The sequence below is a fragment of the Staurois parvus genome, unplaced genomic scaffold (genome assembly GCF_062004578.1).
Source record: "Staurois parvus isolate SC_StPar_1 unplaced genomic scaffold, SC_StPar_1.0 ptg000581l, whole genome shotgun sequence".
NCBI lineage: Eukaryota > Metazoa > Chordata > Amphibia > Anura > Ranidae > Staurois > Staurois parvus.
Genome location: NW_028318377.1, coordinates 84,891 through 104,983, shown reverse-complemented (window position 1 = coordinate 104,983; position 20,093 = coordinate 84,891). Strand labels below are relative to the sequence as shown.

Sequence of the window (20,093 nt, the reverse complement as noted above, 5' to 3'; positions counted from 1 at the left end):
ACTAGTCCTGGGGTTTTTTTCAGCCAAAAAATGTCCCAGCCAAAACAACGCTGATTACAGTGTGTGTGCATGGATAGGATAACATGCTGGGGGGTTTATTGGCTGTAGAAAAAAACATCAAAAGCCAAAAACAGCCGCTGTAAAAATGTCCCGTGTGCATGAGGACTTATGTTTGTCCCATGTTCCTTCTTCATACAGGATCCATACCATTTATCACCATAAATATTCATGATTACTGTCAGGGAAATTAAAGTATCTTGCTCTCAGAACTAATGATGGCCATACATCGGGGCGGACTGACAATTCATGGGGCCCCCAGGCAATTGGGGATCATGGGGGCCCTGTGTCCTTGCCCACACTTAAAGCACACCCAAAAAAGCCTATAAAAAGGTACCGGGGCATTTTATGGGGCCCCCTACTGACCCCGGGCCCTCGGGCAGTGCCCGAGTGCTCGAATGGTCAGTCCGCCCCTGCCATACACACTTCAATTTTTAATGTGGTTGATATGCGAATCAACCAAAACAATCTAATCCGCAAACAATAAATTAGCCAAAGCTTTCCTTCTGATTAATAAATGGTGGCCATACACACTTCGATAAATGATTGGTTTCTTTTTCAATCTATCTAATCCAATAGGAATAATTGATCTATATTCCACAACCCATTTGTTCGATATGCCACATGTGGGGACGTGGAGTTCGATCAATAGTTAAGATAGGATCGTAATTTATGATCATAAGTAATCGAATGCATCTGTGTTTTCACCTTGTAATCGCATACTCTGATTGAACAACACAGGATCGCATTCTTGAACAACACATCCCAGTGCTGGTGATTGGTGCAAAATGATCAATAATATTCCACCCTCCCAAATGACCCAGTTTGATCAAATCTGACTGAAATTCAATCCGATGGTGTCCATGCATGCTTGATATTTTATGTGATCAATGTGCAATTTGGCCAAAAACAATTGCATAGCCATAAACTTCCCTTCCAATCAGGGGCGGACTGACAACTCATGGGGCCCCCGGGCAATAGAGGATCATGGGGCCCCTGTGTCCTTGCCCACACTCAAAAAAGCCTATAAAAAAGGTACCAGGGGCATTTCATGGGGCCCCCTACTGACTGGCAGTGCCCGAGTGCTCGAATGGTCAGTCTGCCCCTGCTTCCAATCAATTTAGATTTAAATTAAATTGGATACGATAATGCTTATTCAGTTCACCGGGGTGGAATATTATTGATCGATTGGCATCAATAATCATCAGCACTGAGATACTATGGAGGTTATTAACTAAAACTGGGGAGTGCAAAATCTGGTGCAGCTCTGCATAGAAGCCAATCAGCTTCCAGGTTTTATTGCCAAAACTTAGTTAAACAAGATGAAGTCAGAAGCTGATTGGCTACCATGCACAGCTGCACCAGATACCTCCAGTTTTAGTATATCTACCCTTTTGTTTGTGACTACAATTGTACTTTGATCAACCAGATTGTGAGATTACATGATTGAAACAGAGATATGATCGATGATTTATGATCCTATCCCAAGTATTAATTGAAATCCACTTCCCTGTGTGTGGCATATCAATAGAATGGGCTGTCAATTATATATTAATCATTCCTATTGAAAGAGAATGAACAGAAAAGAAATCAATTGTGTATAGTCACAATTAGGCTCCATGCACACTGGATGTTTTAATAAGGCTGGTAACGTTAGCTGTGCAAAGTCGCATTAAAAACATGAGTTTTTCAGCATTTTTTAGCGTTTTTGCATTAGTGTTTTGTCACGTTTTTCCATGATAGTGGTTTTTAGCGTTTTTTTTACCCCCCAGTTTTTTTTTTGCTCAAAAAAAGCCCAAAAACGCCAGTTTGCCTTGTTTTACTGCGTTTTTCAGCATAAGTCCTTATGCACATGGGACGTTTTGATAACGCTGGTAAAGTTAGTTTTTCAGCTTTTTTTAACGTTTTTGCATTGGAGGTTTTCCGCGTTTAGCGGTGTTTTCCCCCGTTTGTGGTTTTTAGCATTTTTTTTTACAAAACAAAAAAATTTTTTTTGGTAAAAAAAGGTCCGAAAATGCCGGTTTGCAGCGTTTTGCCACATTTTTCAGCGTTAGAGCGGTTTTACAGCTAAAAAACTCCTATAGGAACCCACTAGTCCTGGGTTTTTCTTCCAGCCAAAAAACATCCCTGCCAAAAAATGTTGATTACAGTCTATGTGTGCATGGATACATAGGATAACATGCTGGGGGGTTTACTAGCTATAGAAAAAAATTTCAAAAGCCAAAAACAGCCGCTGTAAAAACATCCAGTGTGCATGAGGACTTAGAGTGTTTTTACAGCTAAAAGGCTCCTTTAGAAACCCACTAGTTCTGGGTATTTTTTCTACCCAAAAAACATCCCTGCCAAAAAACACTGATTACAGTCTATGTGTGCACGGACACATAGGATAACATGCTGGGGAGTTACTAGCTGTAGAAAAAAACGCCAAAAGCCAAAAACACCAGCTGTAAAAACGTCCCGTGTGCGTGAGGACTAGGAATGAAGACATGAAATATACAGAGGAGATTAACCATTCTGCTTTTCCCGCAGACATTGTCATAGTGTATTAAGCCCATAAAACTCTTGTTGGCCATTTCTGGTGTTTACTTCCTCATTATTTGAATAAAAATTATTAATATTCAGGAATTTTAGCGCTGACAGTTTGGGCAGCACTTCACAATTTAAAAAAGACAGTGCAGTTACCATACAAATCATATTATGGAAGGGTTAGGAGGACTCTGCTTGTGAGAGGGAGAGAGATACAAAAGGTAATAGCTGTAAAGAGATGAGGTATTTGAGAAAGTAAAATTAATTTGTTAGCTAAAGGTGGGATAGGCTTCTGTGAAAGAGGATTTTCAGGGATCACCTAAAGGCACACAAAGTAGGAAATAGTGGGATAGATTGGGATAGGGAGTTCCATTGTATGGGAGAGGCTTGGGCGAAGACCTGGAGGTGATCATGAGAGGAGATGATGATGAAGGTGTTGGGTATGCAACAGCATGTACTATATACAGTATTGTGTGCTAATATCACTTGACCAGTAGATGGCACTGTACACTAAGGTTACCAGTTGTGCATATCTGAAAAACTTGTTGGTTCTCTCTTCTCTCTCTCTTTTTATAACCAAGATGTCTGCTGTTACAGTCTGCTGAAATGTTTTGTATGTTTGCAACTTAAGCCACACAAGTAAACCAAGTTTTGCCTCATCACAAGCTACTAGTGTCTTCTCTAACACATAACCAACAGAGGGGGTCGGAAAGCAGAAGGTCTTGGGAGGAGCGAAGAGGACAGCTGATATTTTGAGATGAGGCTGGTGGTGTAGCTGAGGGCAGAGTTTTGGATGGCTTTGTATGTTGTAACAGTATGTACTATGGCCATTGTGCTGTTGGAAGTGACATGAGTACACTGGAAGATGGCACTGGGCTGATGTCCTCCCTTTCACCCTCCACTGTCAGCCAGTCTCCTCTCTGCTCTCTTGGCCTTACCAGTATAGTTCCTGGATGCTTGGCTCTATTTTGTCTACCCCCAGAGTTTCCCTCTGCCCCCACAGTTTGTTTATTAACCAGCAGACACCCTCCCATCCTGCCCCTAGAAGCGTGATGGGTAAAGCAGTGCTGGGAGAACCCAGAAGTCAGATTAAGGTAACCCTAGTGGACATTCGAAAGGTGATCTTTTTTGTTTGCTCCTGCAGGACACAGTAAGAGGTTGACTTAGCTTCTTCCCCTTCCCAGTGGGATATATTAACCTTTCTTCACTGCCAAGTCACTCCATTAAGCCGCCAGGACTCTGTAAGAAGCAGACATACTTGGGGGTGCCAAAAGAAACCTGTGAATGCTTTTTTGGTCCCACATTCCTTTAGCTTTTACTTCTTCCCAGCAGCATATATTCAGCTTTCCTTCTCTCACCACTCCATTATGCTGCCAGGCCTGGGACAGAAATCCTTGTGTAAGCACCATACCAACATATTGGTGCTAACACAGACCTATGGATGCCTTCCCTGGCCCCATATGACAGCGCAGGGCCAATCAGAAGGCACCTAGTGCCATTACATGGGATAGAGTCACACAGTTATCTATACCCTGAAATGCCGGTAATTTGGCTCCCGATGGAGCAGCACATGTGTGAAGGAAAGGAGGAGGAAGAATGTAGAGCTACATATACTCTTAAAGTTGGCCATACACATGTACATTTTCCGTTCGGCCTGCAGGCTGAGTAATGAAGTCAAACAGATTCCTTTATTCATGCTGAACAGAGTAGATGGATAGATCTACTGCTGTGGTTATTTTGACATCTTGCCCCACCAGCTGTCAAAATACCCAAACATTGCCTGTATCTGATTGAATGCAAGCAATGTTTGGCCAACAGTTTTCTGCCTGGCTCCATGACAGGATGACAGGTGGGAGGCTTCACAGGGCCGCCCACAGAGTGAATTTTGGCTGGTTCATCAACATTTGCTCCGTGCATGGCCAGCTTTACTTTCCCTTGCTTGGAACGGAATTAAGCAAATTTGTATCTGCAAAGGCCCCATTGGGATATTCAATATACGATCAAAGTTAAATGCAGTGCCTGCCTGAATCTTGACCTACAAAAAGCCTCGTGACTACCCTCGCTAGCCCTGCACCCCTCCCACTTCAGTTTTGTTGGTGAATTTATCTATAACTGCCCAGAAGTGTAGATGAGGAAGATATCAAAGAAAAACACACATTTTAGGCATTGTACTTTGTTCCTTACTCTGCTGTCCTAATGAATTGCTTAGGAGTACTTTATAATTAACGCAGTATTAAACCCAAAAGCAAACATGTATTATATTACAGCTTACCAGTTCTTAGATGTGATGACTGTATTCGTTTTCTTTTTTTAGGCTTTCTGTCCTCCATTTTCATCTGGTGATCCAGCCAGTAAGTCTGTTGTTTTTCAAAAGAACACGTTCTCCAACAGAATGTATCAGTTACAAGGATGAGACAAACTATTTACCACTGACAGGGGTGCTTAGAATGATCAGCTTTTATTTATTCATAAAACTTTTATATCAAAACAAAAAAAACAGTTTGCTGTAACTTGCAGTATTAGCTGGAATTTGGCTTCAATTTGTTAGTGTATCTAAATCTGCTAGTACATCTAACACTCCTCTCCCTCACACTGACAATGTTGCTGTCCAAAGGTGCCTCTGTGCTCCATCCAGACTGGGGGTACTCTAATACAGGAGGGGTGTTACTGGCCAGATCGCCAGGAGAAAAAAGGTTAAAAAAGAAAAATAATGTAGCCGCCACATTTAATGATTGGTAAGGTGCAATATATTACTTTTTTGGTTTTGGGTTTAATACTGATTTAATTTGCCTTTGCATTTACTATCCAAGTTTTGGTAGTAATAGTTATTGCCTATCACAGGGGTTAATAAAAACATAAATTAAATGCCACTGGCTTTGTTCACTTAAAGCGGAGTCCCAGCTGAAAAAAAACTAAAAGTCAGCAGCTACAACAACTGTAGCTGCTGACTTTTAAAATACAGCCACTTACCTGTCCCTCGGTCCTGCGGTGTCCTCACCACTGCTGGTTTCACCGGCCGTCTTGTCTCCCTGGCGCTGGCATCTTTAGTGTGGGCACCCGGCTGTGATAGCTTGCAGCTTCACAGCCGGGTGCCCACTGCGCATGCGTGAGAAGTTCTGCGCTTTGTGAATGGCCCCGTAGTCTTCTGAGACCTGTCATGTGTTCCAGAAGACAACGGGGAGGGAAGGAGGGAGGACAACTTCCACTTCCGATCACCTAGGCCAGTGGTGGGCAACCTTTTTTTTCAACTGAGCCAAATCTCGCCAAAACCACGACTGAAATTTATTTTGAGAGCCACATTTTTAAAACTGAAAATACATTCCCCATATAGTAATTCATCCCCCATAGTAATTCATCCCCCATATAGTAATTCATCCCCCATAGTAATTCATCCCCCATATAGTAATTCATCCCCCATAGTAATTCATCCCCCATATAGTAATTCATCCCCCATATAGTAATTCATCCCCCATAGTAATTCATCCCCCATAGTAATTCATCCCCCATATAGTAATTCATCCCCCATAATAATAATTCATCCCCCATATAGTAATTCATCCCCCATATAATAATTCATCCCCCATATAGTAATTCATCCCCCATATAGTAATTCATCCCCCATATAGTAATTCATCCCCCATAGTAATTCATCCCCCATATAGTAATTCATCCCCCATAGTAATTCATCCCCCATAGTAATTCATCCCCCATAGTAATTCATCCCCCATAGTAATTCATCCCCCATATAGTAATTCATCCCCCCTATAGTAATTCATCCCCCCTATAGTAATTCATCCCCCCTATAGTAATTCATCCCCCTATAGTAATTCATTCCCCATATTGTGTCAATTCACTTACCTTTGCTCCGCGCGTTCCTCTCGCCGTGTTCCCGCGCCGTTCCGGTCTTCAGGGCGGACTGTGAGAGGAGAGGAGTTCGTCACACTGCCCCGCCTACATCCTGACAGCCAATGTTTGCCACGCTCTGCAGGCCGGATTAAAAAGGTCCGCCGGGCCGTAGTTTGCCCATTGCTGGGCTAGCTGCAGAGTCCTGACTTTTGGGGCGGCCGCCCGAGAGGAGGGAGGGGAGCGGGCGCCCGGCACACAGAAGAGCCGCATTAAAGTGTGTAAAGAGCCGCATGTGGCTCACGAGCCGCGGTTTGCCGACCACTGACCTAGGCGATTGCAGTGGAAGTGGGAGCGGGTACCTGTCAAATTAGGGTACCCACTCCCCAAAGGTGCCAATCCTTAATGGGGAGCGGGGGACAAAGCATTGAAGCGGAACTTCCCGTTTTGCGTGGAGCTCCGCTTTAAATACAAATAAAACTGTAACCACAAAAAATTATTGATGTAAAACATAATAAATAATATATTACATAAAAAAAATATGTTCAACAAGACCCAGGTGTCACAGTAGTCCATGGTCATGGTGGCAATATCTTTATGAAGCTGCTAGTCTGCAGTATACTTTTAATGTGTTTACATAAACCAATGTGTAATTTATTTCAGTTGATCATACATTTTTCTCTTGGGGTTTCCACTGGGTTACAAATACCAATTCAGATAAGGTTTATGTCTAATGCAGGCCATAGATGGGTCGTTTATCGGCCGAATTTCCATCCGCATGAAAAGTTGGCCGAAATTCACGCCGTTAGTGGGGCAATACCGTTGGCCGCTTTTCGCGGATCTTCTCGTTTACTTTTATCGGTCATGCTGGAAAATCCACGAAAAACAGCCATTTTTCGTGGACATTGGTGGCAGCATCGCTGCCAGCAACAACCGATTTTTCTTTTATCGGCTGAAAATTCGGCCGATAAATGACCCGTCTATGGCCAGCCTAAGAGACTGGATATCAAACAATGCCTCCAAAAGTGTTTAGGGTCCCCTGATAATCTGTTCTGTGGGAAAACCCTCTCTTACAGGCAGCTGTGTATTGACCAACAATGGGCTCACCTGTAGGGGTTAATGCTGAACACCACATACCCAGTTGAAATACATATTTACCTAAAAAAGTCCAAAGGACCTAATGAGGTCAATACATCCACTAGGAGGCAGCTTGTAATTAGAGCAAGAGATGACTCAAAAATGAACCAAGAAAAAGGGAAAACAAGCGCCATCTAGGTGTTGTATTAGGATCAATATTTTAATAGTCATAAGTAAATGCACTCACAAAGAAAGATGTAACTAGGCATATATAACTCTAGATTCACATATATGCGGGCATGCGGCCGCGTTTTGCACGGGCATGAGAGCACATTCATTTGAATAGACCCGCGCGGTGATTACCCACCGGCGCCCGGTGATTAAGGAGCATCTCTGACAGGGAGGAGGACTGTTTTGTTTACTAACAGTCCTCCTCCCTGTCAGCTTGGGCACACTGCTCTGGATGGCTGCGCACAGCACAGCCATCCAGAGCAGTGTAATTACAGTGAAGCACACAGACACCGTCCCCCAGTAAAACACTCCCAGCACACAGTTAACCCTTTGATCGCCCCTCATGTTAACCCCTTCCTTCCTGGTGCCATTAGTACAGTGTCAGTGCTTTTTTTTAGTCCGGCTATAAGTTGCTGATCGCCGCCATTACTAGTAAAAAAAAAGAAAAAAATTCCAGTATTTATACCGCCATTTGTAAATGTTATAACTTTTTAACTTTTACAAACAATCTTCCTCCCTGTCAGCTCAGGGCAGTCATCCCGATCAGTGTGCTTACAGTGAAGAACACCCCCCCTCCACTCCCTAGTAAAACACTCCCAGCACACAGTTAACCCTTTGATCGCCCCTCATGTTAACCCCTTCCTGCCCAGTGCCATTAGTGCAGTGTCAGTGTTTTTGTTTTTTTTTAGCACTGATCACTGTATTGGTGTCACTGGTGATGTCAGTGGCACCAAGTCAGTTCCTCCCACTGTCAGAACGCCCGCCGAAGTCCGGCTATAAGTTGCTGATCGCCACCATTACTAGTACAAAAAAAAATTCCAGTTTCTATACCGCCATTTAAACGCTATAACTTTCACCTAAACCAGTGGTGGGCAACCTTTTTTTTCAACTGAGCCAAATCTCGCCAAAACCACGATTGAAATTTATTTTGAGAGCCACATTTTTAAAACTGAAAATACATCCCCCATATAGTAATTCATCCCCCATAGTAATTCATCCCCCATATAGTAATTCATCCCCCATATAGTAATTCATCCCCCATAGTAATTCATCCCCCATATAGTAATTCATCCCCCATAGTAATTCATCCCCCATATAGTAATTCATCCCCCATATAGTAATTCATCCCCCATATAGTAATTCATCCCCATAGTAATTCATCCCACGTATAGTAATTCATCCCCCCTATAGTAATTCATTCCCCATATTGTGTCAATTCACTTACCTTTGCTCCGCACGTTCCTCTCGCCGTGTTCCCGCGCCGTTCCGGTCTTCAGGGCGGACTGTGAGAGGAGAGGAGTTCGTCACACTGCCCCGCCTACATCCTGACAGCCAATGTTTGCCATGCTCCGCGGGCCGGATTAAAAGGTCTGCCGGGCCGTAGTATGCCCATTGCTGGGCTAGCTGCAGAGTCCTGACTTTTGGGGCGGCCGCCCGAGAGGAGGGAGGGGAGCGGGCGCCCGGCACACAGAAGAGCCGCATTGAAGTGTGTAAAGAGCCGCATGTGGCTCACGAGCCGCGGCTTGCCGACCACTGACCTAAACCAATTAATTTACACGGATTAAGATTTTTATTTAGCAAAGACATTTAGCAGAATACATTTTGGCTGAAATTTATGCCGAAATTTGATTTTTTGAAATTTTTTTACTGGACATGTTTAATAGCAAAAAGTCAAAAAGTTTTTTCTCAAAATTGTCTTTTTTTTTGTAACACAAAAAATAAAAAACACACAGGTGATCAAATACCACTGAAAACTCTATTCGTGGAAAAAAAAGGACGTAAATTTAATTTGGGTGCAGCATTTTATAACTGCGCAATTGTCAGTTAAAGTAACGCAGCGCCATAACGCACAAAATGGCCTGGTCAGGTAGGGGGCAAATCCTCAGGAGGGCAAGTGGTTAAATAGACTCTGCTTGACCCACTATGCCCACCAGGGTCACATGGGACCAGATCATCCAACCGGATCACTGTCCCATGTGACCGAGGAAGTCATAGAGAAACCCAATTTCCCTCCACTGCCTCTACCATCTGCATTGCCGCTGCAGTCCAGCGCCACATTTTCTGGTTTGGGTTTAATATTACTTTAAACCCTTATTGGGTGAAACTCATTAAATAAAAAGAATAACTAGTCACCATTCAAATGAATAAAGTGGATTTTACAAGACGGTATCAAAAAGTTTCGAGACTAGTTTTGTAACACACCCACAAGGGTGCAAGCACAGTCACAGGGAGCAACGACCTTCAGTGTGCCAAAAGACGTTGTCATGTGTACATTGGGAGCTGTGCAACTGGTGCTATTCTGACCACATGCGTTACCATGTCTGCTATTTCATCATGGACAGCAAGTTAGAACAAACAGCAAACGTGAAATTCCATGTAAAACTGGGCAAATCACTGGATCTCTGCAATGTAATCAAAATGGCGAACTTTGAGCTGGATCTTCATCTTCGGGAAAGGGTCATTTTCAGGGGTTGAGCTTGTTGAAGGTCTTCCTGATCTCTCTTCATCTCCCAGTGATGTTCCTCTGCTCCTGAAGCACACATGGCACTCAAAACATCTCGAAGGACTCATTTCAGCAGTGCTGTAAACTTGCAGAAACGTGTCAAACGTCTCTGTGGTAGATTTTCCCAGTTTCACACAGAATTTCACGTTTGCTCTTGGTTCTAACTTGCTGTCCATGATGAAATAGCAGACGTGGTAACGCACGTGGTCAGAATAGCACCAGTTGCACAGCTCCCAATGGCGTGTTAAAAAACTAGTCTCTAAACATTTGAAACCACCTTGTATGCTGATTTTGGGGTGCAGTATGTTGCTCCATTGGTGCTGTATAACATTTCTGTTCCCTACAAGATATACTTTTTTAGTTCAGGTCCACTTCATGACTTTGGGTCTTTAAAAATGGTGTCAGTATTATTTTTCTTTATGATTACTTGCTCTGCATACCTCTAGCCTATTTAAGAATCCCAAAAATTGTGTTCACCAAGAACGTCCATGTTTGTCGGAGGGGGTATTGCAACTCAACCTCCATTTGTCCGTCATCCTGCCAAATAATTGTATGCAATCATTTCTTCATCTAACAGCTGGTATTGCAGACATCTGACTAACTGCTAGCCGTGACCAATGACCTTCCAAACTACAGTAATGAACATTATGAATGGAGGTCAGGAAGCCATTTTGTTATTAATCACATCCATAGTGGGGAGCACAGCTGTGCATTGTCTCTTGCTGGCAGTGTTTAACAAGATAAATTGTTGTTTTTCTTTGTAGGGGGACGACAAACACGGAGTTTATAAAATGTATTACAGGAGCACGACATCCTGCATTTACTCCTTGTTTCTGCTGATGATAACGGTGGGGCTGCCCTTCGTGAAGCTCGTCTTAGCGGAGGAACTGCATGGAACCACAATCCCGCCAGAAAGTATGTCACACTATTACTGGAATACTAAGTACAAGCAGGGAGACTTCAGGCTGTGCTCCTTGGGAGGGCGATTTAAATAAGCCTCTTCAAAAAGAAAAATGGCTTCTAGTCCACCTCTACATGGCAGAATTGTAATGGAAAGGAAAACTATATCGGTTTTTGGAAAAGTTTATTTACTTATTTTTAGGTTTAGCTGCCACTGTAGGATACGGGACATTTATCAATGGCAGATGGATTCTGGGGTACTTATATCAAGGGTTTACTAGAATAGAAATCATGTATAGCCTGGGAAACAATAGAACCAGTGAGCATAACTAACATGTAAAAGGGGAACTAGAATGGTTTGGGGTAACTTTATCTTATTTAGCGTTATAAGTTTTTATATGTGTTTTTTTTTTTTACTATGTATAAAACAAATCTTATATTGAACACATAAGCATTTAATACAGGGTGTACTCATTACTGTGGTGTCACAGATCCTAATGAATGTTCTGCTTCAACTGCTACTTTAGGCATTGACATTATTATTATTATTATTATACAGGATTTATATAGCGCCAACAGTTTGCTCAGTGCTTTACAATATAAAGGGAGACAATACAGCAACAATACAGTTCAATATAAGAGGGATAGGAGCAGGGGCGGACTGACCATTTGGAAACTTGGGCACTGCCCGAGGGCCCGGGGTCAGTAGGGGGCCCCATGAGATGCCCCTGGTACCTTTTCATAGGCTTTTTTGAGTTTGGGCAAGGACACAGGGGCCCTATGATCCCCTATTGCCCGGGGGCCCCATGAGTTGTCAGTCCTCCCCTGGATAGGAGGGCCCTGCTCCTTGAAGCTTAAAATCTAAGAACCTCATACCTCCTTAAACCCAGTCTGGCTGGTCAGTTTAGTCACCTGCTGACTTGGCATCATCCACAGGCAGCTTAAAGAGGATTTCCAGCTGAAAAGAAAAAAAAAAAAGTCAGCCGCTACAAAAACTGTAGCTGCTGACTTTTAAAAAACAGCCACTTACCTGTCGGTCCAGCGATGTACTCACCACTGCTGGTTTCACCGGCCGTCTTCTCTCCCCAGCGCCGGCATCTTTAGTGTGGGTACCCGGCTATGACAGCTTGCGGCTTCACAGCCGGGTGCCCACTGAACATGCATGAGAAGCGCTGCGCTTTGTGAATGGCCCCGTAGTCTTCTGGGACCTGTCACATGTACTGTGCTTAGAAAATCATCATTCTGATCTGTGCATCAGACCTGCACTGATGTATACTCTGGGAAGTGCATGGAGATCTGTGCAGTCCGTGCAGCTGGTTGTCTGTCATTGACTTGAACAGGTTGTCGGCACATGTCTGCATGTAATACAATGAAGATGGCCCTTCACACGGGCGTATGGATCAGTATGTCTGTGTGAATGAGGCCTAAAATAAATGCAGAATGATTTTATAATAAGAAAGGAGAGAGAGGAGCGCACGCCCCATAGTGTAGCATGCATATGAAAGTTTAATGGACAAAATAAAATCAATAGTTGCACCCAAAAACAAGTATGGGGTAAAGAGGCTTGGAGGATAAGTCCAGAGTCAGTGTATTAGTTATTCTAGATCCCTGCCTTGGCCACTGGCTGCGAAAGCACGGGCTGAAGTGGAAATGACACTGCCGGCAGAGATGGATGGCGCTGCTGCAAGGTCTGGAGTAGGGTTGCCCCCTTTAAAACCGAGCACATAATAATTACATAGTTTTTGTGGCTGATTAAGGTGATAATTAAACTCACTTTGGGGTCAATTCACTAAGAGTTAAATAAAGTGAAAAAAATGCAGTAACATAATTTAGTATATCTGGTGGTGGATTGTCACGTTTTTTTCAGTGCATTTTTTGACACTATTAGACTTTATATTTATATATATATTTGTTTGGGACATTTATTCACATATATTTGTATTTATATTTTTTTACTAGCGCAAATTGTTTGTTTTTTTTGTTTGAGCACCTTATGATTATAGGGCAGATTTTGCAGCTGGTAGAATAGGCATTGGCCATTTGGCTAATAAGATTAAGATCTTTTCTGTGGCGCCATTTATATTTACTTAACATAATGCATACGGTAAATTTTTTGCAAATGTGCAATTCACTAAGAATTTTGCAGTAAATACCTCTCGTGGTATAATATCTGTATTGTAGTAATTACCACATATTTTCATGCGGTAATTTATCACACAGTAGCTGGTTGTAAAGGGAGCCAGACGCAGTGTCCTTAACAACGGATAACTCGTCAGCTGTCAGCGGGTATCCCACTGACAGCTGAATAAAAACAAAACATGCCAGCAATTACAAATAATGAAAAAAACAGTGCGGGGCACCAGCACCCATCCATACCAGAACCCCACACCAAAAAAAAAAAAATTTAAAAATGGAGTGTGGGTCCTCTCACAAAGGGATTTTGGGTCTCGTATGGATCTGAGGGGGGACTCCATGCCATTTAAAAAAACAAATTGGCGTAGGGTTCCCCTTAATGTCCATACCAGACCCCTAGGGGTTGGGGGGACCCCCTCGCTGCATCTGAAAAAATACTGCATGTGATACCGCCAGCTAAACCCTGGTGATAAATATTGCATCTTTTTTACTTTCTGTTGTGTTTGTGATTTGGACTTAAGAGCTTACCGCATGTTTTTTTTTTTTATTTTGTGTTAAATACCGCAGAATCTTTTTTTTTTTTGTGAATTGGACATTTTGTTAACGCGTGCGATAATTTATGCAAATGAGTTAAGTGACAGTGCTATCGCATGTGGTAATCTTTAGTGAATTGACCCCTTTGTGCCTTATCTGCATTAAATTAGCCTCAGAACCTGTGTGATTAATATGTGTTTGGTTTTAAAGGGATGAGGTGGCAACCCTTGTTTGGAGTCAAAGAACTGTTGTATACCCTAAAATACAGGGACGTGTTTTAAAGCAATCCTGCTTCAACCCGTAAAAAAAGTGGGCTACCTGCTGAATATAATGGCTGACTCGGGGGCAGGATCCAGAAAAGCTTGTGCAGCTCTCCCAGGAAGGAGGAAGTGCAGAACTGTCAGGAGCCACTGGCCCCAGGAAGGGGTTGTATAAACCATAATACAACAATAATATGGAAATGTCATCCAAAATGGGAAACAATGTAATATATTTTCTTTCATAAAATTGTTAGAATTTGTATCATTTGTTAAAATAATTCAGTAAATAAATAAAAAAATAATGACATACCTCAACAAACCTGACATTCAAAAAATATTTTTTATGTGGAAACTTCATTCACTTAAAAAATCAGCTTATTGTGTGAACCTACATAATAAAAAGATAATCTATATCCTATAATGTAAATATATAAAAATAGATGAAATAAAAAAAGGGCTGCATGCCAATTCATTAGATAAACAATGGACACAAATCTCTCCATAGAATAAAAGCAATATGAAAGGAATGAGAGACTAATGGAGTTTGTCAAAGAATAAATACATATTGTCAAAAGTAGACAATATATCAAAACGACAAGCTATCATGTCAATAAAATAAAATGGATACATAATAAACAGCAGTAGGATTGTAGAGTTGTATGGATATAAACTTAACCTGTCAGGAGCTGACCGTGAATAGGTTTAAACTCCCACCCTAGCTGATATAGATGAAAACAATGAAAGGAGAGAATGGTAAACAAAGAAATGATGATAAAAGATAATACATGAATACCAATAAAGATATTCATAATATGATGAATAATGTAAATGGACACATGATATTGGATGATGTGTAGACTGAATATCAAAAATAGTAAGATACATTTAGGAATAAGAGATGTAGCATATACATACAAGTAGATATGTGAAGATATGTCTATATGCATGTACACATATACGCATATATGCAACCATGTGCATGTACTGTATATCTACAACGATTTGCACGGTTGACAATGATCAGTGATTACATTTGTGGAAAAGTGTAAGGAAAAAGAAGCTGGACAGTTGGACAAAGGTTTGTGTCACCATTGGACCTTGTGAACTACAAACCTGATCAACTGGGTGATTGATCAGATTGTGCTGCTGGGGGCTGCTCCCAATGTGTGGACTACAGAATGGTGTTTACATCAAGTTCCTCATTGAGACCGTCGGGAGACATGGTGTGCAGTTTAAAAATCCAATATGTCTCTCTGGCACACAAGGATTTAAAACATCGTTTAACGGCAGAGAGGCAAAAATGGATTAAATGGATTAAATGACATGAACTCTCAAACAATCTTGGTTTTTATCATTGTAGTACTACCCCCTTGAGGGTTGCTGATGAATTTGAGTCCCCCTATAGTCAGTTAGTTAGCATTTCCCACACAAGCTTTCATCCATAGACAGAAATCAGGCCTTGAGTGTTGGTTTTGTTATTTTATTGAGGGGATTAAACTTGGATGAGGTAATGGATGCCCAAGGGAACCGAAATCTGAGGACAACTTCCTGAACTATTCGCAGCTTCTGCTCTCTGACACAGTCTTTGTTGGAGTGCTAGCCAGCAGCTCCAGTTGTACTACTCCAGACCCTAGATGAACTCCTCTTCACCCAGCAATCTGGAGACTTTCTTCCTGAGCAGGGGATCTGACTCCTCTTCCTAGCAGAGGGCTAATCTGGTTTCCCACCAGGGTGCACTTTCCCCTATCCGCTCAGGGGGTGCAGGTGTACTCACTCAGATCCTCTCCTGTACTGCTTGCAGAAAGGCTGCTGCTACCAGTCCTATCAGCTAGGCTGCTCCTTCCTTGTCATACAGGTGCTCCTCTCTCAGGAGGCCAGTAAGTCCTGAGTTTTTCTCCTTTCCAGCTCCAGGCTCGTAGGCAGTCCCCATCCACCAGGCCTCCTGGCAGCCTTACACCTCAATCTCACATCTTCCTCTCTCCTTCTTCTACCCGACTCTCCTCCTACTGAATAGGCCCCAACACTTTTTAAGGGAGTCCAGCCCCATGCCAAGCCTTCTGTTGGAGATTGGCTGACATCCCTCAAAAGTGCAGCCAACCACTCCTCATATCCATACACTGCCTTCAAGGCCATCGTCCGAAAGCCTCAGAGCAGGGGGAAATTCCAGAGGGACTGGCCTGCAAAGTCTCTCAGTCCACTCCAGAATTTGACCCCACTGACTATCTCGCCTGAGCTGCTAATCAGCTCCTCACTAGCCATCAGGGTCTAGCTTCCCCTAGCTAAACTAGGACGGTGCTACATCATGATGCAACAAAAAATGTCTGGAGATGCTGAATTTGACCAAACCATTCTCTACACTTCTGTGGAGCTCGCCAAACAGCACCTGAAGTGATCTTATAAGATCAGCCCACGTACTTCATACCACAAGGGCAGTTAATAGAATTCACTACAAAATTATTGGAGCAGGTAAAGCGCAGTTTGCTACAGAGGTTTTCCTGTGACACTACCCACTTTGGCAGAATGAATGTATACAGGACCCTGGCTCAATGGACTTTCTATCAGTAACATAGACTAGTATGGTTACATCAGTGCCAGTCAATGCAGCATGATAAATTGTGATACTGACTAATAGCTAGATTTGAGAGCCATTTCGGAGTGTTTAAATTGTTTTGTGTTTCCAGGTCGGCCTTGTGTGGACTGCCATGCCTTTGAATTCATGCAGAGAGCACTGCAGGACCTCAAAAAGACAGCATACAACTTAGACTCACGGGTAGGTACAGTACAAAATACTCAATAACACTGCAATACAATAAATGTTTCCTTATAACCAGGGAAGCATTTTAAAAAGAGGGGGCGGGGCTGAGCCATGGCTCCATGTGTGAATAGACACACGGAGCAGCAGGTGTCCCCATAGCAAGCTGCATGCTGTGGGGACACCCAACAGGAGGGAGGGGCCAGGAGAGCCTGTGGGGGACCCGAGAAGAAGCACACAGCAGGTAAGTATAGACATGCTTGCTCATTTTTCTTAAAAATAAGCCTTTAGAATCACTTTAAGATACAAAAAGGTGTCCACAATCATGTGAAATAATGGAAATCCTCCCTTAGATATTTCCAAAAGTGTGTTCATTTTACAACATGCGAGACCCTCCACCTATAGGATTATTACCCAACAGAGGGCATGACCTCTAAGTTATAGGAAGGTCATAACATGTCACCCAATCAAATTTCCCAGATTACCAAACAAACACAGGCTTTTTAGATGTTAATAGATGAATAGCTCTTCCTAAAACACTTGCTTCCTCATCAGAAGTAAGTTGCTCAAATAACGTAGAAACCCCACATAGCATAGTCCTGTATTTATTCAAAGACTATTAAAACTGCAAACCATAGAGTAATTCATTTAGTAGTGCCTAAGTTACACTAGAGTTCAGCAAACAAAAAAAAAACATGGCTGTTAAACCACATGTTTGCAATCCCTTCCTATCAGATCAGTAGAATTCCAGAAGTCAGTGTGTAGCATGCATGATGATGTAAGTTAGTCCTGCCCTACATGTTTCATCACTATGACTACCTTGGGAGCATGGGAAAAAATGTTCCTGAAATATAAAATTATATGTTGGCATTACTGCGGTATACAGATGACGTGTTCTTCGTAAAGAAAATCAGGATAGTCTAAATAAGTTTTATCACATCAATAACAATAACAAAAGAATTGTATTCTCATCTAATGCAAATACATACAAAATATATTTCTAGTACAAAAATTTTATTGAGATTTAAAGGCAATACAACACAAGATTCACCCACGCAGGGGGCAAAAATATTTCATAAGGTTCACAACTGATCATAACAGCTATTTTTCTACACATAATGGTCACCAAACTAATTGAATAAAATATTGTTCCGAGGGTCCAATTTATAAGAATTGCACTAAACTGGGCAAAGTTTACAAACAGGCAGATGTTTTAAGAAAAGGGATATTATATTTTATAGAAAAAGGATATTAAATGTAATATTCATAAGAATATTATGGAAATAGTATGTATTGGTAGGGCATATTTAATTAAATATAGGAAGGATGAAGATAAGAATGAATCAAGCTTTGATTTGAATTCACAATATAAAGCAAAAGAAGGTAATTAAAAAAATATTGGACCATCTTGTTAATTGACAAGTTTTTGAGTATTATTTTACCAGAACAACCTAAGTGTATTTTGGGGAAGGCTAATAACTTACTAAACCATTTAATGCTTAATATTACCCCTAAGGTTATTGTCTACCTTTATAGATAAGGTGTGATTTGTTTCTTGTGGAAGGTATTAGATGTGCAAATATAAATATTTTTGGGGCAGGAGACAATATACTTTTAGATCTATTAGTAACAGATGGAAATATCAACTTGAGCACTTTATTTTGTATGAAAAAACCTATATTTCTTATTTGCTGGAATGCCCATGTGGCTACCGGTATTTGCTGGATTGCCCTTGCGGCTACCAGTATGTTTGTTGTACCACTAGGCCAGTGTTTCTCAACTCCAGTCCTCATGGACCCCCAACAGGTCATGTTTTCAGGATTTCCATTATTTTGCACAGGTGATTTGATCAGTTTCACTGCCTTAGTAATTACCACAGCTGTTTCATCTGAGAGAAATCCTGAAAACATGACCTGTTGGGGGTCCATGAGGACTGGAGTTGAGAAACACTGCACTAGGCAATTGAGGGTCCATTTAAGGGAAGTTCTTAATAATATTAGAAAAGGTCTTAAAGCCCATAATTTACATTTCAGACCGTGCCACCGGAGGGACCCACATTGTCTGCAGTTGCATTGATAGGGGGGAAAAATCTTACAGAGAGATACGAAAAAATTTGACTTTTTTGAATTTATTAATTGGATACCCTTAGTCCCAAAGGTCTTAATATGAGGGTTGATAATAACAGCTTTTCTTGTCATTTTTAATACAATAAAATAGCTTTATTGTAACTTAAATATTATATATATTTACTGTTGCCACTTTTATACATTATACATTGTTATCATTATGTACATACTTGCATTTATTTTGCATTTATGTGACATAAATTTATATTTATGGTGCCATGTAATGCTATAGTTTTATTATTTTATTTCCTGTATGTCATTGTGCATACTCAAGGTATATTTTTTAAAATAAAGTAATATGAAATATGATCGCTTAAATTTTGAATTTTCAGCAGCTAGAGGGTCCTGAATCTATATATATATATATATATATATATATATATATATATATATATTTTTTTTTTTTTTTTTTTAAATCATCTCTAAAAGTATCTGGTGATTAACATACACTGTTTGCAGTTGACTGTAAAGGATTGAGTTTAGTCAGAATATAGAGCAGCCTTTCTCAACCTTTTTCACACAGAGGAATCCTTGAAATAACTGTCAGGTCTCAGGGAACTCTACAACTCACAAAATTAGCATGAACAGTAAGTTAAGATATAAGAATAATTAAAAAAATAAGAATTGTGGCATACTTGACATACTTTTAACATCCATGGATTCTCTATATGACAAAATAATTTTCAATAATAATCAGAAAAGAAATGCTAACAGTGAAAAGCATGGGGTTCCCTCACATTGATGGTCAATGAAAAAGTGTCCTCTTGCGCTGGTGGTCAGTGAAATGCCCACTTAAATTGGAATAGTGTAGTGCCTACTTTTAAAGGTCAACAGAGAAGGATGCCCTTAGATTGGATGCTCCTTAAACTGGTAGCCAGTGGAAAGAATGTCCCTTACCTTGGTGGTCAGTTACATTGGTCATCAATAGAATGTCTCCCTTGCAAATACAGTAGCTGTAAAAAATAACTAGTGTCAAATTCAATTTTTACTTATCTGGGAGTCAGAAATTAATCATTGCTTAATTAACCCCTAGCATCCTTTGAAGGAACCCTGGTTGAGAAAGGCTGAAATAGAGTGTGATGAGTCTGTTGGTTTCTGTGTTCCTGTAAAAGTCATAATGATGAAATGTGTAGGGTGAGACTAATGTCATA

The 20,093-nt window shown here is 41.3% G+C and overlaps 1 protein-coding gene across 2 annotated transcripts in view; it reads left to right on the top strand.

The window, feature by feature from the left end:
* The window catches only part of LOC149450130 (NELL2-interacting cell ontogeny regulator 1-like), a 30,691-nt gene that overhangs the window by 6,061 nt on the left and 4,537 nt on the right, over positions 1 to 20,093 (top strand). The window contains exons 2-4 of one of the 2 annotated variants that reach the window (XM_089692259.1): positions 4,898 to 4,934; positions 11,002 to 11,152; positions 16,746 to 16,834. In XM_089692259.1, coding sequence (XP_089548385.1) covers positions 11,029 to 11,152; positions 16,746 to 16,834 — 213 coding nt within the window. In that variant the 5' untranslated portion in view covers positions 4,898 to 4,934; positions 11,002 to 11,028. The remainder of the gene's footprint in view (positions 1 to 4,897; positions 4,935 to 11,001; positions 11,153 to 16,745; positions 16,835 to 20,093) is intronic. The other variant, XM_089692258.1, reaches the window with a different exon arrangement.